At 49.9% G+C, this 24,388-nt stretch overlaps 2 protein-coding genes across 2 annotated transcripts; both read left to right on the top strand.

Moving 5' to 3' along the window:
* Positions 1-1,503: 1,503 nt before the first annotated feature.
* C8H21orf58 (chromosome 8 C21orf58 homolog) lies at positions 1,504-9,068 on the top strand. The gene is made up of 7 exons (XM_037397619.1): positions 1,504-1,575; positions 2,202-2,256; positions 4,144-4,211; positions 4,930-5,073; positions 5,526-5,640; positions 7,033-7,172; positions 8,892-9,068. Exons 1-7 carry the CDS (start codon positions 1,516-1,518, stop codon positions 9,066-9,068), a joined length of 759 nt encoding a protein of 252 aa, XP_037253516.1. The 5' UTR covers positions 1,504-1,515.
* A 4,374-nt stretch (positions 9,069-13,442) lies between these two features.
* KMO (kynurenine 3-monooxygenase) lies at positions 13,443-24,054 on the top strand. The gene is made up of 15 exons (XM_037397220.1): positions 13,443-13,616; positions 15,281-15,350; positions 16,659-16,756; positions 17,698-17,787; positions 18,029-18,077; positions 18,834-18,921; positions 19,580-19,745; positions 20,269-20,340; positions 20,855-20,976; positions 22,263-22,410; positions 22,862-22,919; positions 23,030-23,112; positions 23,382-23,483; positions 23,577-23,636; positions 23,833-24,054. The coding sequence occupies exons 1-15, from the start codon at positions 13,563-13,565 to the stop codon at positions 23,998-24,000; spliced, it is 1,428 nt and encodes a 475-aa protein (XP_037253117.1). The 5' UTR covers positions 13,443-13,562; the 3' UTR covers positions 24,001-24,054.
* Positions 24,055-24,388: the final 334 nt, after the last annotated feature.

The following is a 24,388-nucleotide window of genomic DNA, read 5'->3' as shown; positions in this document are numbered from 1 at the left end:
CAGTCATATAAATTTCATGTAACAAGTGAGAAGATTTCCAATTAACTTTTCAGGACTCTAGATTTAAAACAGCCTAAATGTAGTCCTTTTTTTTGTGTAACACTGAAATAAACAATACTTATGCGGTTTACTTGCATAACTAGGCTTATGCTTAAGTTTAAGACAACTAGGAAACTCCTTGCCAAAGGATGAAGGGATCAAATATGTTAGAACAGGAGGAGAAAAATCTATTGGGGTTTTAAAGTACAAAAATGTACACAGAGTTGTTGCTCAGGAAAACTGCTGGCAGGTGAGAGGGTTTTCTGTCCTGCCGTGTAGCCTTCACAGACGAGCCCTGCCAAGGAAAGCTGAACCCCAGCTCTAAAACAGCACAGCTATTTTTGGGATCCCCACGTCCCAGCTTCTATAACCTCTCCGGTGACTACCAGCCTGTTTATTTTTAAGGACAGATTGCGCACACATGCCGTGTGGGACACAGCTGGAGCAGGTGGTCTCTGTTGCTCCCACACAGCTCTCTACAAGCATCTGTCAGCTGTTCCAGCTGCGGTTTTGGTATGGCCGCCTAGTAAGCAAGGGGTTGCAACTTTGCTCTCCTAGGAGCAGAACCAGGCTTAAAATACGAATGAATACCTGTTACTCGGCTTCTTTCTCATGCCTTCGTGTTGATTTTACAGATGTCATTGACAAATGTTGCCCTGTTTTTTATGCTGGGAGAGTGAGACACCCTGCAGGTTGCTTGGGAGATGGTAAGCAGAAGGGTGTTATACCATAGCTTCTTTACTCTTTTACTCATCTGGAGATGAGTTCCAGCTATGCTCCTTCATTTTTTGAGTTTTTAGTTACTAGCTGGTGATGAAAACTCATACAAAGGGCTACATCAAAAGTGAGTGGGCACCTTACACTGGGATAAACGTTGCTATCAGGTATCAGCAAGATCATAACCTGACACCCAGCATTGTGCTTGTGTTAACAAATCATTAGCTTAGATTTCTTTTTTTCTTGCCCACTAATGTGCTGGGTATTTGCTTTACAAAAGGTACAGAAGCTTCTACACCTGGAGATTAGATTGTTTATATTATGGACTGACACTACAAACTTAGCAACCAGGTTACAGGCACAAAACTCTGAGCTACTCAGAAGACGCTGACAACACAGAGAGCCAAGCCTAGTGACACTGCTGGGGAAAGGCTAGCAACCACTAAGAACAGACAAATATTCACCCTGAGTTACCCTCCTGTGACCATCGCAACCTGCAGCACTAAACTGCATTGAAAGAAATGGCAGAAAAAGCTGCGTCTGAGACATTGTGGTGAACATCTGTGCTATTTTTTTTTTATCTGGGAGTGAGATTGAAGCTTTTATCTTTTCCCCTCAATTGCTCACAATCTTTTATTTTATTTTCTTATTCTTCTATGAAGATCACGGAAGGGGAAAAACGACCACTGAAAACCTATTTGCCTTTGCTTAGCTTTTTAACCAGTTTTTGCCTGCCTACTCTTCCAGGAGATTACTACAATGACAGATCCTCCAGTGGTGGATCACCTGACACGACTGAAAATCAAGCTCCTAGAAAAGGTAAGGGAATAACTCTGCAGTGGTCACCTTTGCTCTGCTTTTTGCTCTTGTGTGTTTAAGCATTAACGTTGGATTTTAAATAATTATATTACTACTGAGATTCAAAGAGGATTTGCAGCCAATTGAGAACCTCTTTCTTCGCACAAGCAGAAGAAGACCAATGTGCAGGGGTGCTACAGTCACTGTTGCTTTCTTAAATAACATTGTACACATTTATGTGGACATACGGTAAATTAAAAATAGAGCTAAGGAGACTTCACTCTTACGGGAGATGTCACCCCTTAGCTCAAAACCAGTTTGAGTTGTGACAGGCAAAGTTTAGGAGTAAATTTTGGGTAAAGAGGACCTCAGACAGTTTTAAGGCAATTCCCTGTCTTTGTTTTTGTCTATGTTCACATAAGATATGGTGCCTGGTGAAACACAGGCAGACCTTTGCTGGAAGCAGAGCCCCCATAGCTTTGTTGTGGCTCTGCACACAAACACACCCAGAGGTCTCCATTCAGCCCTGTTCCTCCACCTTCAGCACATCTGACATCCGTTACCTGTCCCTGCAAGGTAGGCTTGGAAATTGTTGTGAGCTTTGCTGCCTGACTCATAACCAGTCCTTTTTGTGGTTCTGCCAACAGAGACTAGAAAATGAAGAGAACCTAGAGAAGATGGAGTCACCTCTCCCAACTGCAAGTAAAAGAGAAGCATTTGTTCTGATTATGGACATAATACAGAAAGGGCTTAATGATGTTCTCAGGCACGAGTTCCTCACTAGGTCATACCAGATGATCACATCTCCTCCCTAAACTGAGTTGTACGCTCAGTAGCTGGGCATTTGTGTAGTCAGAACTTGCTTTGTCTTAGTGTCTGTGACAGGGACTTTGTCTGGAGGACTGGAGGGAGACTCTGAACTGGAGTCAGTGCTGCCCCAGCTCAGCCTATGTATCTACACCTGTATGCAGCCCTGGGGACTAGAAGCAGTAAAAATGCAAGTTCCAGCGAAGCTCGTGCAGTAATGTCAGTCTCTATAGTCGTCTCAGTCCTAACTAAGCTGGTGAATATTAGCGGCCTTGATGCAAGAGCAGGCTTGCTATGCTGTGCAGCTATCCACACTTTATCTTTGGGATTTCTTCTACTGTTTTTTTTCAACAAAGGGAAGGGATCCACCAGACAAGCACTGACGTAGGAATGACCTCCTGCCCAGGTGTCTTCTGCAGCCTCTCAGCCGTGGATGCAGGTTCAGCTGGAGCTAAATACTGGTGATCTTATTTGTCCTAGCTCCTGTACCTAGTACTAAGCCCCTGTTGCAGTCCAGCTGTACTCTTGGCTCTGGTGATCCTGGAAAGGAGTCATTGGGATGTCTGTGTTTCTCTGAGGGAGCCAGGCAGGAGGAACACTCCACTACAAATGCTGTTTTGCAGCTTTGAAGCTCACCAACGCAGCCTTGTGCAGACCAGAACATGGTTTCCAGTGTAAAAAAATGTGACTCAGCTTATGAAACAAATCCTTATACTGAAAGAGTTGGTCTTGATAGTTGGTTGAGTTGGTTGTGCTGATAAAAGCTGGGAAACCATTTTACCAGAAACACATACATGTGCAGTTACATCCTAACTTTGGGTTGGGCTGAGAAGTTAGGAATCCAGCGTGCTTATAAAACTTCCAAAGTTTAGACAATATAAAAGCTAGTGAACCAGCTAAAAGTTGATAAGTAACGGAGCTGAAAATAACTTGTGTCTTTACCAAACCCTGTCAAAGACTGTGGTGACATATCACATACAAGTGTGTTCCCTTCAACAACACTCCCATGGAAGGTACGCATACTACGTGCAGTGCATTCATTTCTTTGCATGGCACATGCAGTGTTTATAATTATATTATCTATGGATTAAAGGCTACCAGTAGGAGATCAGTAATATTTCTAGATTGTACTCTGGGCTCATATTCATTGAGCTGATGCACCAAGAGTTGGAAATTTTCAGTGCTGTGGCCAGAAATCATAAATCCCTTTAACAACTTAGAGTTTCAAAATACAAAGTGGTGCTTTTCAGAGCAGATGCCAGGCGTGCCTCCAATGTATCTGAAAACACTCTTTCCGATTTTCATTTCAAGCTAATTCAAAATCAGCAGCATGTGGGAAGAACCGAAAAGGAAGTTGATTCAGAACAAAAAAGAAACAGAGAAGTTGATATTCAAAACTGTGTTTGTTTTGGTACTTCACAACAAACTTTTTTTATACTTTGCATGATCATCGCCTGCATGTACAAAGCAAATGTAGAAAATTCCAGGCTGAAATGAGTTGCTAAGCCAGGAGGTTAAAAGGGGGCTTTAGAGAGCAATCTGAAAAGTTTCTCTTCAGAGAAGGCGCATTGCCTTTGTAAAGCTGCTGAACAGCTGAGTCTGCCTGTGGCATAAAGTCATTGTCTGTCCATGGATTTGACAAGAAAAGTAGCCTAAAGCCTTTTGTGGAAGAAGTCAAGCTATCTTATAACATGTTTTCCAAAATTAATCTCATAATGTAAGTGCTATAACAGCTCTGTCTCTGTGATCTTATGAGAAGATAATGGACTTCTCCTCCTCCAGGGAACAAACAGGAGGATATGCTCCAAAACGCCCTAAGGAGAAGGAAAGATCTGCTGCAGGAGCTTAGGGTAAGAGCACTCTCTGTGGACAGAAACAACAGAAAGGGTCAGGTTATCTGTACATCCACTGCCAATGTGGATTTAGGTTTTTCCCGTCCTTTAATTTGTGGGCTGAGCAGTGTTCAGTCCTCTGCTGGTTTGGAGTTTAGAGGCTGGGCCAGTTAATCAGGGAGAGGGGCCAGAGAGCAGGATGCCTTCCCTCACTGCAGCTAACGATGCTTGCACCCGCTGCAGTTGGTTGGTGGGCTATTTGTCCTGAGCTGCTGTACTATAAACTCTCTGGGGTAGTGCCAAAATGCAAACAAGGGATTTTTAATGCCGCTGAAATAGGGACAATCGTGCCTGGTACTTACTCCTAGTTTGTGGAGGGTACCAACCATTAATAAAACATTTTCCTAGACTTTTGGCTGTTTGTTCTTCACTTCTTTTCCATTCCTTCTCCCTTGCGCTGAAAACTGTATGGCTTCAAGATATGCAGGAAGAAAAACTGTCTTTGTACTTGTGCAGGCACCGGTTGAGTGCTTCCCTTCATGCAGTGGTCGCTTGTGGTCTGCCTGTCAGACACAGCAGTGCTGGATGTGTCTGCAGCAGGGTTTTGGTGAGCGAGGCTGCGCCCTGCCCTGCTGTGGGCTCCCAGGGGCTAATCCCCATTTAGTCCAGAGAGCATAACAATACTGTCTGCCTTCCTGTCACCAGGTTTTCTTTAAGAAGATACTTGATTTTGTAGGAGCAGCGCCTTCTGGAAGAGCTTTCACAGCCCCCTGCACCAGCTGGAGGACACTGTCATAACCACCGATCTGCCTCTCCGCGTATCTACCAGATACCTTTTCCAGCTTCCCAAGCGGAGCCACCAAGGATTATCCAGCAGGCGGTAAGGATCCTCTCTCCTAGGACACACTGCTGGCGCTGTGCCAGACTGAGACAACAACCACTTGGCAGCTGTATGGAGACACTCATCCCACCAAAGATACATCTCTTGCTGTTGTATGGGACCTTTACCGCCCTAGGCAAGACTAAGGGAAATCATTTTACAAGTAAGGGACAAAATGAACAGTGTAAATGGTTTACCATAGGAATGAGGTACCGAGAGCTGTGGGAGGATTGCCCACGCTCTGGCCCGGCTGCCTAGCCAGTTTCCAATGCACATCGCTGTCTGCTCATGCAGCCCACAACCTCAACAGCTTCTCCACAAGGATCTCATGGGAGACAATGTCCAAAGCCTTACTGAAGTCCAGGCAGATGATACTCACTGCTTTTCCTTCCCAAAGATGAGGGAGCTGGCCAAAACCAACCCCAACTTCTCCATTTTCCTTTCTTTTTCAGATGCCGCCTCAGCCTGCCACCATCATCCAGCAGTTACCTCAGCCATCCCCGCTGATCACACAGATCCCCCCTGCCCAGCCTTTTGCAGCCCCCCGCTCTGGAAGCATTAAAGAAGGTAATGAACCTGTCTAGCAGCCAGCTTCCATCATCAGGCCTGGAGAGGGCAGGCAAGGTGCCATGGCAAGTGGAAGGGGGCACGGGACAGCATCCAAGCTAGTTAGCGATGTGCTTTTTCATCACGGGGCTGCTGCTGTGGGAACTGCAGTCCATAAATGGACTAGATACCATTTCTGAGAGGCTTTCAGGCAGACTTTTATCACTAAGACTGAAGAAAAAGGGACTACAAACTCAATAAAACCAGGTTAAGCTGCTGGGAAAGCTTGGGAAAGCAAAACAGCTCAGCCCATGGCACTGAGGAATATTCCAAGGTCAAACTCGTGCACATGGATGATTCCAGAATTATCAAACAGGCTTCTAAAATCTGGTTTTATTCTTTTGTTCCCTCTTAACCTGCTGCTCAATCTCCTCAGAACAAAACAGGCTTTTATTATGCCCCGTGTTTGGAAACAAAACAGAGCTGTTGAGAGTGCTGTTCCAAATATAGTGCAATACCAATGGAAAGAGTTTGTTTCTAAACATAGGTGGATGCTACTGTTAAATAATACAAGACCAAAAACCTGGGATGACTTCCCTGACTCAGCGTTCAGCCAAAGGTTTCTTCATCCCACAGAGAAATCCTCAGTTGTGAAACTGCAATATTTCTCAGCTCTTTCTTTATCTAAGCGTCTGGATTTTTGAATTGGAGTTTGTTTTCATAAACAAAATAGTCGCAATTCACACATGATTTTTCTGAAGCTGATACATGTATGCTCCTTTTGGTATGACCAGTTAAAGACAAAAAGGAAAGTTGCCTTGATGTTATTTTTCCTTCTTTTTCTCTACCTTTTCCCTCCTTCCTCTCCCCCCACCCTGAGTGAATTAGTTACACTGCAAAGGTCCTTTGTGATCAGGACCCAGAGATGATGGTAAGCAGATCTAACGTGCATGCAGCGGACTCTCAAGGTGGCACTGCAATATCGTGTAAAGTAGAGGAAACCTCTCAGATGGAAAGCAATGATCGTGAGCCAAAGCAACAGAGAGCACTGTAAGCAGTGGGTCCACGCTGGAGTAAGCAAGAGCTCTAGTGCTCAGCCCTTCTCCAGCCTGTCGGTCAACGTAGTCAGAGCTGGTTGCAGGGAAATTATCAGACAGAAGGTGCGCAACAGCATCTTTCTTGTAGGAGGGAGGAGCAACAGGAAAGCTGGTATGATTTCATTATGCATAGGCATTAATTTTGCACTGCCTGTGCAAATAATGCTAATATTCTTCACGTGTCCCTTTCAGCTGCTTTGTCTTGGCTGCAGTGACCAGTCTGTATGCTGGAGGGCATTTCTCACCCAGATGCCTCTGCTGCTTGTCTGTTGCTGATAAAGCTCTTACTTTCTTCCTTGGGTTGACCTCCTCCCAGATATGGTAGAGATGATGCTGATGCAGAACGCTCAGATGCACCAGATCATCATGCAAAACATGATGCTGAAGGCTCTGCCACCGATGGCGTTCGCACAGCCTGCTCGAACCAGCTCTCCCCTGCTCCAGCATGCACAGCAGGTAACCACACCAGTCTGAAGGGCATCCTTGCTCACACGAGGCAATGGCTGATCCCCTTGGGAGGGTGCAGGGACTGGATGAAACATGCGGAAAGGCTGGGCCATACAACATCTGTGCACATCTTTAAAACCCACTGCACCAGAAAGCACAGCCTGCCTCTTTACCACGGTAAGTGCTGTGGAAGGACCTCATGGAAGAATATCTCCTCCACAAGTGCAAAGTAGATTCATTCCAGCTCTGAAAATTATCTGGCCTGTACTGTTGAACCACTAATGAGACTACGCACGGAAGATATCTGCACTGGGCATCTGCTGCTGCAGGTCCGCTTGCTGCAAACAGCAGGGGAGTATTTGTGTTACAAATCCTGTAATCGGTAAAATTTGAGCTGGCAGTTTCAAACTTGCTAGACCTGAAGCACAGATTCTGTGATTGTACTTGGAGCCCCGCCGCTCTAGTTCCTGCCTCTCCGAAAATCAATGGCTACCGAGCTCTGAAAGGATAGATCTTAAAGGTATTTTGGTGTGTAGATCCCTATAGGGATTTTTCCAAAACGTGTCCAGTGCCTGATAAGAGGTAGGTAATTTTGAACATATCCTTAGATGCTCAATTCCTGAGCTATTTTTAACAAAGTGATATCCTTAGCATCCTTAAGTGCTTTGGAAAAATGTATTTCTGGTTTCTACTCTGTAGCATTTATTACCTAAGAAGCAAGGACAGCTGATCTTTGGGGAGGAGGCAATGTTTCAGTGTTGCAAAAACTTCCCTTGGACTTTTCCTACCCCTCCTTTTTCAGGCTAACTACATCTTGTCCCTGTACTGTAAGAAAGATTTGTTTTCTTTCGCTCAGATGTTGAGGTTCTCAGGTGCTGAGACAGTAACTCCCACACTTCTGCAGTACTTGCCCAGCTTGCTCGCACTTTTCCTACAGGCTGTTTGCAAAAGCGACAAACAGCTTAAAAGCCCCTGAGCCCCAGCTTTAGCGGAGGGGTAGGAAATGCAATCCTCCTCCACAGCCCATCCCATGGCCTGGAGGGAGCTGATGGGGTTTTGCACCTGTTGGGACCAAACGGCTGCCCTGGACAGAAAGCCTCCCACAGCAGCTGCCAGCTCTCGCTTTTCGGGGCACCGATATCCCACGGGGCCACCCGGCACACGGAGGGGCCCGCTGGCTTCCTCCGCCATGGTTTCAGGGTGGACGTGCTGTGCAAACGGCAGGCAGTGCCAGCTCTTCCCCATGTCGGAGCTGTGCCGAGCGCTGCCTCAGACGGAAGTCCTTTTCTATTTCCCTTAAACTTTGCAGTTTCTAGTTTTGAATACACTTTCCACCTTGCAGTGGGGCAGACGGTGGTGCAGGGAGAGCCAGCAGACTCATCTGCAGCTTTCTGCGGGGAAGCCCACATCTAAGGGGAGATGGCAGAGGAAGAGTGTGCATCCCCCTGGTCCCCATCTCCCTCCCCAGACCATCCTGGCACCATGCGTTTCCCTGTCATAGAGCAGTGGAATAAACTAGGTGGGGGTGTGGGGTCTGAGTGCCTCTGAATACCAGGTGAAATTTGAAATCAACCTCCTATACTGGAGCCTGCAAAACTCATCCCCATACACAGGCTGAAGGACTCCCTTTGCCAAGGGGTGGCTTAGTGGGAACCCAGCCCCTCAGCCACAGACCCTTCCCGTGGGGTCACAGATTTCACACGTGGCCCTTTCTCTCTCTCCAACAAGGATCTGCAGTTTGCTGCTCCCCTGGCTGTGAAAGCAGACAGGCCTAGACTACCTGTGGTGCACCACCATCACCACTACCCTCCCACCGGGATGCTCCCAGTGCCCCATGGGGGCTTCCCATCCACATCCATGGCACATCCCAGGACCGGCAGCACACTCCCTGCCATGGCTACGTAAGTAAACAGGCAGCCATGATGTAAACTTTTAGTCCATCCTTCCTGCGCAGGTGGGGTGGCAAGGCAGACCAGACAATCCCATGCCTTCTTGGTTCTTCACTAAGGCCAGCCCTGAATATTGCCTTTAATGCAACAATGGAATTGAGGTGGTTTAAGTGATGATCTGATACACTCAATCTTATAACTCAAGTAATTAACCCTTGCTTACTGTGTAATAAACATGAGGAGCAGGCGAAGTCTACAAATGATAGCAAGCTGTGTTCCTGCTGCACAGAGCCACCCCCCAGCGATGCTGCATGGCTCCACTCTGCCGTGGCTGGTACCCTGCGTTTGGGGTCTCCCTGTGAACCCAGCAGACACCTGCTAATTAAGGTCTGCGTGCATTTTACAGCACTAAGATTCCCAGCAGGATTTATATTCTTAAAACACTGCTGAGACATGCTAATCAGAAATTCCTGGAACAACCCACCACCACCACTCACTAAGAAAAATGATACAAAGGGAGGGGAGTACTCAGAAATAAAGCTGAGCTTTTGCGATAAGCCTGTGCTTGCAGCTGGGGTGTTTTTCCAGGAGCAGGAATGGATGGACTTGTCCCCAGGCTGCGCCCGGGTCTGCAGAGCCCTCGAGTCCTTAGCAGAGGTCAGTGGCGGGTGCCTCCAGGGGCTCACTTGCCTGTGCCTTCCTTGCGATGGCTGAGCTCGTCCCTGCCAGCTTTCTAGGTGTGAGCACATCACACTGGGACTGGTGCTGGAACTAGGCTGCTCCTGCGAATGCCAGTGGGGCAAGGTCTGAGCCCGGAGAGAGCGGTGCGAATGCCAAGTACGTCAGGAGGGGACAGGCAAGAAGGCAGGCATGGAAGCAGCAGTGTTAGAAGGTTCTTATGTGCCAAAGCTGGTAAAGAAATGCACATTGCTAGAGGGGGTGAGGTGGCATGGGACTTTGGCACAGGGACTTACTGTTGCATTGGTGAGAACGCGGCTTTTATTTCCGTGCTACGGCTCTTTCAAAGCCTTAGGGAACAGAAGGATGAGATGGAGGCAGCTGCATCCTCAGGCAATGGGGGACCTGCTGGAAGGGGTATCTATACGGCCATCTTTAACAAGGGGCTTGCATTCCTGAACAGAGTATTTACCTAATGGGATTACAAGGGATAAACATTTCTACCCATTTCACTTTTACATGGATTTGTAATCTGTACCAGCAAAGATCTTTTGGCTCCTTCCAGAATCGGTGCAATTAGCCATTTGCTGAAATCAGCAAAGGAAGATGTCACGGCTTTTAAGCTGTCTTCTTCCCCTCCTTCAGCTGCTGTCCACCATAAGCTACGAGATCCAACACACCTACACTGTCCTTTTGGCTATTACCAAACACAACAAAGCCATTTTTCTTGTTGCAGGTGGCCCACGTACTGACAGTACGTGTTCCTCTAATGTGGACCACAGCATTTCTGAGGTCAATCTGGATTTGAACAGTTCCTAAACAATCTGTCTGATTGACAGTCTGTCTGTAAAGCTGCGCATCGTTGGTTCAAGAAGTGAGCAGCAGAAAGACTGCAGATGTTCAGAATGAACGTACCATGCACTTGTAGTCTCCTCACCCCTGTTTCTGCTAGTTCAGTTGTTTCCTCACATCTTCCAAGCCCAGACCAGCCACAGGCAATTGCTGCTTTTTTGCCCATCTCTCTGCAGAATCAAGAAAACCCACCCAAAGTGTCTTGCAGGCCTGGCAGCCCAGAGCAGCCCCTGGGCAGGAGATAATCTTGACACCAGGGTTCTCTGAGCCCTCGCAAGTGAGTATGACCCAGCTCCGGGGCTGAGAGTCCCCTTCACTTCCAAACCGAGGAAATGCCCCTTGCAAAGAGGCCTTCTGCTGTCCTGGGGAGGGTGATGGAAACTAACCCGGGATGCCTGAGTGAGCGTTTAGTCACCAAACCTCATCATCTGAAGTGATCCTCAGGTATACTTGTCCTACAGTAATTACCTACCCATGGAGGTAAAGCTGAGTGGGAATGATCCAAATGCAAGTTACCCCCTGGCACTGGATTTTCCTCAAGACCAGCACTCTGCCCTACCTGCGTGAGTTGTCTTCATGCACTGTTTGGATAAATAATCCTCAGTGGAGGAGAACAGACAGAAATCTGCTCCTGCAGCCAGCAGGTTTGAACGCTGAAGTGCAACACCTACCCACAGCTAACTGCCCGCCACCTTTTCAGCCCCAGGAAGCTTCTGACTCTCAGGCTCTCCCAAATCTCACATTTACAAAGCTACCCGAGCTTTCCTTCTCAAGGAGCTACTGGAAGGCGATTTAAGCAGCCTGAATTAGGTATATGCGTTTCATGATTTCCCAACCTTTCCCTCATATAATCAGGGTTTAGACTTGATTTAAACAGAAAATAAATAAAATCCTGAAGTTGTCCCTTGGATATTGACATGTCTTTTTCTTCAGCAACAGAAACACTTTTCCTTTCCTTGTTTCTCCCACTAATTTTCAGAGGGCAGGCTTTAATCCAAGCCCATGCTATCCTGTTCTTTTTGGCTTAATTTAGGATTCCTTGGAAGGCCCACTCACAGTTTTCATCAAGCGACACTTTTTCATGCTTTCAGCAGCCTGGTTGTGTTTCATACAGAAAGACAAACAATGAATTAGTAGCACTTTCTCAATGTCTTCCAGCCTTCCCCTGTTCATAAAGTGGAGAACTTCTTTATGTTGGTTTTGCCTGGTGCGATTTGTCGGTGAACGTGATGAAGATAACCCAGGGACCTAAATTTTGTTTAGAATGGTGACCAAGAAAAAAAGATACTGTGCTGGGCATAGATAGACCCTGACAGGGAAAACTGAGTCTCGTTTGCCAAGCTATGGTCAGTAGCTAAGGAGATAGGCTTGGCAGCAAAAAGCTGATGTTATCATCTTGGAAGGAAGGAAAAACTGTTTGTCTGTGGCCCATTTATCATGCCACACAGTGCTGCTCACTAACAGGTCGGGTCGGATGCTCCCCTGCCTGCCTCTGCCTCTGGAGCAGGTGCACGGTTGGCAGCTGGGGCTGCTCCTGCAGAAAGCAGCATTGCAGACCAGCTTTAATTACACGACTGTATGCTGGGTTATCCACAGGAGCCCCTGAATTAATTGGCATACCTTAAAGTGCTGCTATCAAATTGGTGAGCCAGAGTGGTGGGATAATCTGGAAAGTCTACCAGACAAGTATGCAAAGGGTGCTGAGAGCATTTCCAAATAATAAATGTCACTGCTGGAAGCTAATGGTGTGCTGTCTGTGCTCTGAAAACAAATAATGAAAATTTATTTACTGTGTAAAACTTACCTTGCTCTTTGCCCCCTCTGCTCTGTTTTGTTTGCTCTGTGTGTGTGTGTCAGCGTGGATCAATTCACTGCCACATAGATCAGAGAAGCCCAGCAGAGGGTCTTCAGAAGCAACTCATTTGGGCACGGCACTAGGGCACTAGTAGCTTTTAATGACCCCAACCAGCTGCACCTGAGACCCCCACCCTCCCCAAGGCCAGCTGTCCTATTTAAGCTTGGGCCTGGGACTACTTGGGGGGTTCTGCTGACTGATGGTGCTGCAGGTTGGGGCTGTGGCACAGTGCTTTCTGCACCCAGGACCTGTAATGGAGAATGGTGCTGTGCCTGCACAGGGATTTGCTCTTGCTCCTTTGAGACAAATCTGCTGTTTAGGGCTGTGCTTTGCAGGTTTAGCAATAAATTGTAGTTAGTGCAAGTTAATGTCTGTGGGTTTGCTGCTGTTTATTTATTGTGTGTAGGCTGTAACTTGATCCCCCCTTTTCCAAGCTTGCTGTGTGCAGTGTTGGTTCAGCAGAGCATTTCCTCCCAAGGATGGGCATGTGAGATGGTGCTCACAGAGATGTCTCCTCCCAGCCTCATCCAAGACTTTGAAAGCTTCTGGAGGTTAGACATGGACCCTCTGCTCTGCATCATGCTCCAAAATGCTCAAGCCACACACAGCTTCCTCGGGCAAAAGGTGCCCTCATAGATGGGATCAGGCCCCTGGGTAGCAGTGTGGTTCACATCTCGCCCTCAGGAGAATGCCTGCCAGGCTTCAGGAGTTACCCTGCATCACCCCACTGCTGCCTCTGCAGTCGCAGCCCAGCAAAGCAGCAGCAAAAGCCCAGCAGATGCAAATTCTCCTCATGCTCTGTGCATGTCTCGTTAGGAGGTTCTTGAAGACTGCAGAGTTGCTTTACAATTTTCAAAAGAGACCTTTTAATGAGGCCTGGATGAATAACACCACAGTCACATCCCTTCACCAAAGGCTCAGCGCGGCTGGCCACGTGGCCAGGCTCATTCACCTACAGTCTCTGTGCTGGGAGTTAAACTTTAATATGAACCAGGGGAGAAAAATGCAGATGTCACTCATCAGTCCATATCCTTCCCTTCCCCTCCCGCTGGCGAGGGCAACACAGCAGGACAGGGAGCCGGGACACAGCAACAAGACCCTGCGACCTGTGTGGCTGCCCCGGTGATGGAGCCCAGTGACCCACGGGGGAAAAGAGTCGCCATTGTCGGTGGTGGTCTGGTAAGAAACTCAATTTAGCTGCTGTGTGATTGCATTTTCCGGGGAGCCAGAGCTGCGAAAGCATTGCTTTGATGTGGAGGGAATGTTTTTCTCTTAAAAGAGACAGGGAACTACTGGAGGGGTCCAGCGGAGGGCTATGAAAATGATGAGGGGATGGAGCATCCCTCTTACAAGGGAAGGCTGAGAGAACTGGGCCTGCTCAGCCTAGAGAGGAGAAGGCTGAGGGGGGACCTTATCGATGTCTACAGACACCTCAAGGGCGAGTGTCAGGAGGACGGGGCCAGGCTCTTTTCGGTGGTGCCCAACGACAGGACAAGGGGCAATGGGCACAAACTGCAGCACAAGAAGTTCCATCTGAAGAACTTCACCTTGAGGGTGACAGAGCCCTGGCACAGGCTGCCCATAGAGGTTGTGGAGTCTCCTTCTCTGGAGACATTAAAGAGCCACCTGGATGTGACTGTGCAACCAGCTCTAGGTGACCTGCTTTAGCAGGTGGGTGGACTAGATGATCTCCAGAGGTCCCTTCCAACCCTGGCCATTCTGTGGTTCTGAGAAATCATTCCTCCTTCAGATAACGAGGTGTTACAGAGGAGCTGGTTGAGTTCCCACTGCAGGAAGCAGCAAGGCTCATTTGAGCAGCTAGGACTTTGTAGGAGGAGAGCGGCTCTTTCCCTCAAGAAAAAGCTTTGCTGCTGAGACGCTCCAGAGGTGAAATGTGTGTCTGTGGCTAACCTTGCCTTGAACACTGTGTGCAAAAAAATCCTGCCTCCAAGAGCATTTTTCTCAGAGGAGGGGGGTTGGGAGGTGGAGCCGTGGTGCCCAGGTTCACTAAATAACAAGTTCTCATTTGGGCTGCCAGATCCTCCTGCCCCTTGGCTGCTTCTGGCTTTAACCGAGTCACTGATGTGAAATGCTTTGCGAGGACTGAGACTTGGTAAGTGCTAGGCTAAAAGGAAATCCCTTCCTCTGCCCAATTTTTTGGGAGATTTGTTTTCCTGCAGTACTGTTTGCAGGGTGGTCTGACTCTACAGGACAGCATGAAGCACTGCAGCACCTAAACCTCTTTAGAATTTTTGGCCATTAGCTTCTTGTTCCCCATGCTGCTGGAAAAGGGCGATGACATCAGAGTCTGTAGTTCTGACAGTGATTAATGATGGAAATTAAACAAGAGAAAGACAGCCATCCATTTACATAACAACCAGGACGTAGGTGTGTTGTCCTTTTTAAGGTAACATCTTGCTTTTGCACAGGTCTAGCATCCCGTGCTGTGTTCCCAACGGAATGCTGCAGCACCCTGATTTCTATTGATGAAGATAAATACAGTCTGGAGGGGAGCAGGGAGCTTGCCTGTACCAGCTCCTGTTGCCTCTGGCTGGAGGGCCGTGCTGCAATCAATCCGTGCATGTAAACAAGCCCTGAACTTGGTACAAATTTATACAATGAGTTTTGATGGGTGACTTCTGTCTTGGAGGCTCTTCAGGTGCATCAGGGGTACCAGAGGACTTGTATCCAGGAAGAAGTCCCCTCAGGTTCTTGAGCAAAGGATCCTCCAGTATATGCTGAGCTGTATCCCCTCACTGCTGCCTTCCCTTGATGCATCTCATAGTGATGTGTGATATAGCTCCTAGTGAAACACCTCCCCATTCCTGATCCTTCTCTTACAGGTGGGTGCATTAAATGCCTGTTTCTTCGCTAAACGAGGTTTCCAAGTTGATGTTTATGAAGCCAGACAAGGTAAGTTCAACCTGATCATTACTGCTTTATCAATATGTTTCTGTCCCTTTACTGATAACAGTCCTTGAAGAAGCTAAACAGGAACTGTGTGGGCTCACTGAAACTGCAGAAAGAAAATTAAATCTGAAAGCATGGCACTTTGGGGATATTCTTTTCACTCTTCCCTTTAATTCCTGTGGTGGGGAGGAGCATTCATTTGAAATACGTTGTTTTGTGTGGAGGAAACCCACCCCTCAGCTACTAAAATTATGCCCTTTTTTATGTTCTTGGCTCAAACATGAGTTCAAATGCTCACCTTCAAAACCTGGTCTCTGCATGAAGAATCATAGCACAGTGCTTTTGAACCAAGCAGGGTCAGAAGTTTGGCAGCAAAGGCTGTTGTTGATGCTGCAGCATCTCTGTTAGGGCTAAAAGCATCGACTTGACTCATAACCACTGCCACGGTGGTGAGGAGGGCTGGTGGCGAGAGGGGCAGAAGGAGAAATGAAGTGCTTTCAGGAAGGCTTCAGCACCACAGGGTATCACAACAGAGAAATGATGATTTGGAGCCCAGGTGTTGGCTGAAAGGCAGAGAAATTGTTTGCCTTCAGTGTCTATCAGCTGGCAGGTAAATGAAACCTGGGCAGAGATGGCAAGCTAGACAGCAGATGAGAATGACACCATGGATGGTGAAACTCAACTTGACTGGGCATCAAAGGGAAGGAGAAACCCCGTCTGACACGTGGTCTCTGTGCTCGCTGCTCCGGCTGCGGCAGATGTTGGGGCAGTGGTCCTGCTGCTCGGCTCCCAGCTGCCCCTGTCCCCACTGCTCTGCTCCTGTTTTTGGCCCATGGCTCCTGAAAGCCATTGGGATGAGGCTCTGCCACACACATTGGCTGGACAACATGGGAAGCTTAAGTGAGGGCATTTGGAGGAGGAACAGGCCAGAGCTGAGACATTTCCATGTGAACAGTGACGGGTCTCAGCAGAAGCTGCCAGGGTGCTCTTTACTTAGAGGGGAAATGATGCTTAGTGATAACGTGCCCTCCAGCACCATCAGGATCCAGCATTCCCATTGCAGCACTTGGCTGCAGCTGCTTCTTCCAGGCTAGAGGTGGCATGGAGGAAGCAGCCCTCGAAGATGCTCAGCTGCCCTCCTGACAGCTGAACGTGCCTTTTGATGCTTGCCTTCTCTGCATGCAGATCAGGGGGATGGGGACTCCTCACTGCCCTGCCTGCTGTCACTGCAGGGATTTTGGGAGATGCTGCCTGCACCAGGCTGTGGTATCAGTATCTGTGTCTCCATAACCAACTCCTCTTTCCGTACAGATATCCGTGTGGCCAGCTTTACCCGTGGCAGAAGCATTAACTTAGCCCTGTCCCACAGAGGATGCCAAGCCCTCCGAGCTGTGGGGATGGAAGAGCAGGTACCCTGGCAGTGTCTGTCAGTGGTGGGGTCTCTGTGGTTAAAATGCTGTTGGCTTCAGCTGCTGATAGACAGGCTCCCTTCCAGTCCCCGAGCAGGCAGGTGCCACCGCAGAGGTAGCCCTGCTTTTGTAAGGGTGGAGGCAGACCTCTCCCACTGCACGCCTGCAGCCTGGCTCTCCACTGTTTGCTGGGACAGCTGCCAACAGGGATGTCCCCCAGTTTGGGGGCAGCTCCCTGACCCAGGCAGCTGGGATCTGCTCATGGTACAGCGTGCTTCCCTGGGAGACCATCACTCAGACAAGACCTTCCAGCATTTACCTTCCCGCCGTGCTCCCCTCCCTCCTAGAGGGTGAGAGCAAATGGGGCAGGAGCTGGTGAGCTCCCAAAAGAGCTGGAGTACCAGCAGGATGCGGTAAAGGGGGCTGGTTTCCCCAGTGACATGCCCAGATTTGTATTTTCCCCACAAAACCTTGAGCTTTGGGCTGACCCCTGAAATCCACGCATGCTTGGCTCAGAACCCAGTGCTCCTCTGCATCACAACATCCAGCTGTTAGCAGTGGTGGCATCTCCTGGCCCCAGGGTCCCTGTGGAGGAGCCCAGGCTTCGACAGCTCATATTGTGGCACCAGCATGTAAACTGGCTGTTATCACCTGCCCCATCTAGCACCCTGGGACTTTTCATTTCGCTTCTATTAGAAAATAATTTCCCTCTGATTTTTATGAGAATGGCCTTGTAAGTAATCTCAGTAAAATGTAGTGACTTGGCATTGACAGCGCTGTAAAATATTCCCCGGTAACTTGAACAACCTTGGTATGAGCAGGGAGCATCCCACTGTGCCCAGAGTGCAGTGCGCAGGGGGTTCGGTGCTTGGTAACTTGTGCCCTCCCCCTGGCATCTCAGTTTGGGCCAGAAGGCTGGGTTGTGTTCCCTTCCATTTCAGATTGTGACCAAAGGCATTCCCATGTGGGCAAGGAGGATACACACACCCTCAGGGAAGAAGTACTCCATCCCATATGGGAAGAAGAACCAGGTACTGGTCTCATGATGCCGCTGCAGAGATGCTTCGCGTGTGGGCTCTTGGGTAGCATGTGTATCTCTGTGTGACGGACAGCCTGGGGCTCATGCTCTTAGAAAGGATGCTGTGAGTGGGACGGGGTTACGTGACCCCTTGGTTTTGGTGGGGTAGTTTGGAGAGGGTGGTGTTTCCCACCTGGCTGTGCAGACCATCCTTCAGCAATGCCTCCTGAACGCCGTGTTTGTTTGCCTTGCAGTACATCCTCTCTGTGGACAGAGCAAACTTAAACAGAGAGCTGCTAACAGGTAGGTTGCCAGATCTGTTTGCAAACGCTTTTACACCCCATTCACCGAGGATTTAAGGTTTGCCCCGCACGCAGGAGACTTTGGGCCACCCAGCTCTCTTTGCCCGTGAGTTCTGCATAACCTGGCTCTCAGAAAACGTGAACGTGAGTTGGCTGTGTTTCTGAGAAGACAATCGGTGCTGTTTCCCTGCTGCTTGTCTGATGCAAAAGAATATTCAGACAAGTCCTCCGAGGCCTCTCTGCGCATGCGGCTCTCCCACATCAGCCATCGAGTGGGAGCCACCTCCACTCCCCAGCTCCTGGCACCGGCATCTGCTCCCAAAACTCCACAGCCAAAGCAGGAGATACCTCCTTACCCTTGCCATGGTCTGCAGCATTTTCCACAACCCCTGATTGTACAGACAGTCAGAAATTGGAGCACTGTGGCAAAGCATGTAATCAGGCCAGGCCAAATTTCCCATTGACTGCAGACACCTCACCCCGTCCTGAAATACAGTGCAGTGACAGTGGAAACAGGTCAATGACTCATGTCAGTGAGGAGAAGAAAGAAAACTTTGCGGCATTCCTTGCACTTTTTAAATATTTGTCACCAGAGTTGACCGAGCACAGCCCTAGTGTGTCCTGCCTGCCAGCCGTCACTCAACACAACAATTTATTTGCTGTAATGCCAAAAGCCCCTGTAATTTAGGGATCCCTTGGAAATATTTTTGGGGTCACAGTACAAGCCTCTACATTTAGTTGTCTTTTCTTTTCACAGCTGCTGAGAAGTACTCCAACACTAAAGTGTACTTTGGACACAAGCTCCTGGGGTGCAATGCAGAGTTGGGGACATTAACCATAAAAAGGTAATCCCTGCGCAAGCTTGGGATCAAGTGCTGTGTTCTGTTAGTTTCTGCTTAATCATTCATAAAACCTCAAACAATTGAGCAATCTCGGTTTGAAACTAGTGTGTTATTACTGAGCGGGCAGAACTCCGTGTCAGCTTTGGAAAGGAGAAACAGGAAAACAGGGTTCATGGGGAGGCTGAAAAAAAATTTAAGCAACTCACTACTCACCCCCCCAGCAGCAGCAGCACCCTGGCTGTAGGTTAGGCATCGCTCACTGACCTGTGCGGGGAATAAATGTGCCAGGCTCTGTTGTGCTGGTTTTCAGGGACAGATTGCTTATCAGGGAGGGCAGCTAATGACCTTGTTTCATAGTTGTGTTAAGTTCTGGTCATGTCCCCTGTCTGCCTGGGGATGCAGGCTCTAAGAAATATCTAAGAAAAATCCCTGTGCAGTGCCTGTTGCGTTCTTGGGTAGATCTGGCAGACTTGTGCTTTTGATAACCTACAGGATAATTATTCAACCTAACGCTAAGCGTCCCAGTCAGTGGAAGACAATATTCCCTCACCCTAGAAGATTAATAATGCTGGAGGCGACCCTGGCATTTTGCAAAAGCCAGATGTGCTGAGCTGGCCTGGAGTTACGGCAGGATTGGTCTAAGGGACTCTCTTGGTTTCAGAGCCGACCAGCAGCCCTTGGAAGTCACCTACGATCTCATTGTGGGATGTGATGGAGCCTTCTCAACAGTCAGAAAGCAGTTCATGAGGCAAGCACGCTTTAACTACAGTCATGAATACATTCCTCACGGCTATATGGAGCTGACCATCCCTCCCAAGGATGGAGATGTAAGTGTGCCTGTCCCAGGGTCTGCTCCCACCTTTGCAGGTGGGACACCTTGCTCTTCTCTCATGGTGGCTCTGCTACAGCAGCTCTAGAGAAACTAATTTCTCACCTGGGGTCAGTCAAGGGATTAAAGCTTTCCTAAGAGAAGGCAGGCATCTCTTCTTCTTCCAGTGGTGGATGCAGTGTCTTGGAACCTGGCTAAAAAAATCCTAGAGAGCTTGCCCCAGAGTGGTGGGTTAACTCTAGCTCTGAGAGGTCCTGGGTATATGGGAACATTTCTGTGAGGACATCAGCCATTGCAAACCAGCAGATTTTTTGCCTGTCTTTCCTACCCTTTCCTCTTGCCCTTGCTTTGTTTCTACCTGAACCATCAGGGACCAGAAAGGGAGCCTGTGTGGTCATTGTGTCTTCTCATGGTATAAAGGATGGGGACCAGTGTGCTGGTGTGGAGGGGAACCAGTGGCTGGGCTGTGCAAGCTGAGCAGGTCAGGGCAGGGACACAAGGCAATTTTCCTTCTCTTTCAGTTTGCCATGGAACCAAACTACCTCCATATCTGGCCAAGAAACACCTTCATGATGATTGCGCTGCCCAACATGGTGATAACCCATGGCCACACTCCCTTGGGGCATGGGATGGAGCTTGTGGGGATGAATTGGCTGCAGTGACAGGCACATGGCAGGGGCTGGGAGGGCCAACTAGGCACCAGGAGGGACCCTCAGCCTGTGCCAGGTGTCCCACAGCCTGGGGAGTGCAGGACAGGACCCCCAGAACCAGTCCTGCCTCACAGCCCTGAGCAGATACCCGCACCACCTCTCTCTGCCCCCACGTCTGAGCCCAGCCGAGCCCCCCAAAAACCAGCTGGATGTTATAAACTAGACACGGGAGTACCAGGGCAGCATGCCATGCCCATGCTGGCAGATCACGTGCTGCCCGTTTCTGCCTGCCCCCAGCATGTGCAAGCCCACCACGGGGAACGGGATGGCCGGGCACTCATCCCTGCTGCAGGCGGGTTGCTGCAATTGATGGGTGACAGGCTGGGCACTGAGCTGCTGCTCCAGGTGCTCTCCATGGCCTCTGGGCCTCTTTCTGACCTTCCTCCCTGGCTGGCAGGACAAGTCTTTCACCTGCACGCTCTTCATGCCCTTTGAGGAATTTGAGAAGCTCACAACGGGCGAGCAAGTGCTGGATTTTTTCCAGACCTACTTCCCAGATGCCATCCCCCTCATTGGAGAGTAAGTGTTCCCATCTCCCTTTCTGGCTCATCAGCACAGTGCCACGAAGCTGGGCACGCATTCCCACCTAGCCTTGAGGTCCTGGTGACAGGTTTTAAACACTGTTGGGATGGGTCCCCACTGCCTGTAGGTCTGCATTGCATCAGCACTGGGATAACAAGCTCAGCAGTGGGATGCAGACCCATCCCGCGGCAGTTTCTGACGGAGCGGCACTGAAGCACCGCTCTGCCCCTCGGAGGCACGGCGCAATCCCTGCCACAAAGAGCAGATCACCTCCCGCTGCTTTTGTAGTGCTCTTGAAGGCTTTGAACTCAAGGGATGGAATAGCTGTTCATAAGCGGTGGGGTTTTGGTGCTAGAGGTGGGTGAGCAAAGCGACTCTGCCAGAGCGCAGGTAAGGGTTGCGTGCCGAAACCAGCAGCATGCAGGTAGTCCCGCTGCTCAAGAGCTGGGTTGCGCAAACAGTGACATTTTAGCGAAGGACTGAGAAAATCTGGACTTGGCAAAAAAACCCAAATCAAAACCAAAACGACCCGCTGTGCTGACTAAGCAAAAGACTGACACTTATTGATTGTGTGGCTAGAACGAATATCAGGGTTGTGAGACACAAGAGCGGGCGGTCCCCAGCTCCCTGGGCAGCGGGCACCCTCTCCTGCTGGGCAGAAGGTGCAGCAGGACAGAGCCAGCGCATCCTGCTCCTCCCGGGGACCCTGGTGGCAGCGGGGACCGGGACCAGCCTTCCCAGGTCCTGATGGCTGTGGCTCTGTTCAGTGTGTCCTCGTTTTCCTGCAGAGGGGAGCCTTTCCAGATGGTGGGAGCTCCAGCCTATTAATGCTTCTGCTTTGCAACGTAGCTACCTATTATGGGCTTTTTTTGGTTGATACGAAGGGTCTCTGCTGTGTTCACAGTTTCCTCTTAAGGAGGCTGTATCGCAGGACTTCATATAAACATAGAAACTCCGATAGCCCCCGGTGTATCCTTCCTATGGTGACCGACATCCACCAGTGCTCGCTGTTAGAAGACTGAGCTGTTGATGACGCTCTTACAGTCAAGCTGCGTGCAGAGCTTAAAACACACAGACAAAATATTTGCTCCCCAGGGGAAGTTAATGAAATAGGCCGGCTGACTTTCCACATTCTCCTGAGCACAAACTGCCTAGTGAATAGGCTCGGGTTTTGCATGGTGCCGGTACCCGTGGCCCCGGCTTCCTGAGCTTGGGTGGGGCGTGACTTGCTTTTCTGGTCTCTTGTGGTCCCACAAGTGAAGTATCTGTTGTTTTGCCTGAAGGCGAGAGCTGAAGCACGATTACTTTTTGCTGCCAGCCCAGGCCATGATATCTGTGAAGTGCTCATCCTACCACCTCGCTTCCCGCTGCGTGCTGATGGGAGACGCCGCGCATGCCGTCGTGCCTTTCTATGGGCAGGGCATGAATGCAGTAAGTTCACGGCTGGCCCTGGGCCATCTCAGCTGGGTCCCCACTCTTTCCACCCAGAAATGCCTGGTTTTAGAGTGTAGCTCCGTAGAGATCAGGGGCTGGCCTGTCCCCACAGTCTGATGTCCTCTGCCTTGGCCGGTGTTGAGCTCCCCTCAGGTACCCGGCTGCTTCACTAGGAACTGGCTGTCCTCTGGGCAGGAAAGGGGACAGGGTGGTGGGGTCATCTTCCCGTGGGGCAGAGGACTGTGTGGGAGGGGGGTCTGGGAAAGGCAACCCTTGGATTTCTCTGCAAGACCCCTGGCAGAGTGGCCTGGGGTAACACTCCTGCCCTGAAGCTGTGGTCAGTGGGACCCTGCACACGTGAACAGCCACACTAGCTAGGCATCTGTGAGAGCACTTCTTGAGAACGCGTGGTTCCTTCTGCCTATTGACCCTCTAATTTTCCTCCCAGGGCTTTGAGGATTGTCTGGTCTTTGATGAATTAATGGACCAATTCCACAATGACCTTGGTGAGTGAGATGGCTGGGAGGAGAGAGAGCGGAGGGGGATCCCTCTGCAGCTGAAGGCAGCTGGGTATACCCTGCTGGGGTACCCGTGAGCTGCCGCTTTCTTCTCCCAGGTGCCTGCCTCCCCGAATTCTCCAGGCTGAGGGTGCCAGATGACCACGCGATCTCAGATTTAGCCATGTACAACTACATAGAGGTAGGTGAGCTGCACACAGGCGTGTGGTCCTGTGGGCTGTGCAATGCGATGGCACTCTGCTGAGATGCATGCAGCGGGCAAGGTCTCTGGCAAGACTCTGGTAGGGCTCTCACCGTGGCAGACTTTAGCCAAATTGCTCCTTGGGAATATCGCTGGGGCTGGGGAGGCTCTGATCCCTGTGGTGAGCCCCAGGAGAGGCAGTGGGAGAGCTGGCAAAATGTAGGGGAGCCAAGGCATCCTGCAAAGGGGTGACTGTTGCTCTTTCACAGATGCGTGAGCATGTAAATTCAACATGGTTCATTTTTCGGAAGCATGTAGACAATTTCCTCCACACCCTTATGCCTTCCACCATCGTCCCGCTGTACACCATGGTAAGGCCAGCACCTTGGTCCCCACTGCCTGAGCCGCCGTGAGCTCCTCCTGGCTGGCTTTGAGGTGGTGATGTGCTCCTGCAACCCTCCCAGGTGACCTTCACCAGAATTCGCTACCATGAGGCACTTCAGCGCTGGAAATGGCAGAAAAAGGTTGGTCAGTGGTGGTGCCCATCCTCCCTGTGCCATGAGCTTTGTGAGCATCCCGCGTGCCAGCGCTGCTCAGCTGCTGGGTGGGGGCTTTGGTGGGGGATGTTGTTAGGTGGGTGCAGGCGTGAAGACTTCACTTGGTGCTGCAGGGTAGAAGCAAACCTCTGACGATGCCGGGGGTTTCTCTTTGCACTTGCAGATAATTAATCGAGGGCTCTTTGTCATGGCCGTGGCAGGACTGGGTGGCACCTACCTGCTCATAAAGCGGCTGGCACGGGACTTGGACTTCTGTGTGGAAAACTTGTGGGGCTGGTCCCATTATCTGCAGAATATTGGACGTTTTCCCTTTGGCATGCAAGAGGCTTAAATGTAAGGGGACAACCTGGTTGTAATAAAAGTGAAGGCATGGGCTGTTGACTCAGCTGGATGACATTGTTTCTCTTGGGATGTGGGCTGGCAGCTCCTGCAGCCCTTCTGCCTCCTTGCCCCTCGGGAGCGTGGTGGTCGTCCCTCTCCCTGGGCTAGAGGAGCCCATCGGGGCACAGAGAGCCTCTGCAGGGGCTCAGGCATGTCTGTCTCATCCCAGCAGCCTTGTCTCGAGTGATGTGGTGTGTCATGGGCTGGGTGCGGGTTTTGTGTGCAGTAACGGGGGGAGTGTGTACCCTCCCAGCCGGCAGGACGGTCACTTGAACTGGTTGGGGTGTCCCAGCTGCTACTGTTGACTTCTGCTCTTATGAAAAGTAAGTCAACATCTT

Source organism: Falco rusticolus, chromosome 8, assembly GCF_015220075.1.
Source record: "Falco rusticolus isolate bFalRus1 chromosome 8, bFalRus1.pri, whole genome shotgun sequence".
Lineage (NCBI taxonomy): Eukaryota > Metazoa > Chordata > Aves > Falconiformes > Falconidae > Falco > Falco rusticolus.
The sequence above is the reverse complement of the archived record's forward strand: the minus strand, read 5'-3'. Positions and strand labels throughout refer to the sequence as shown.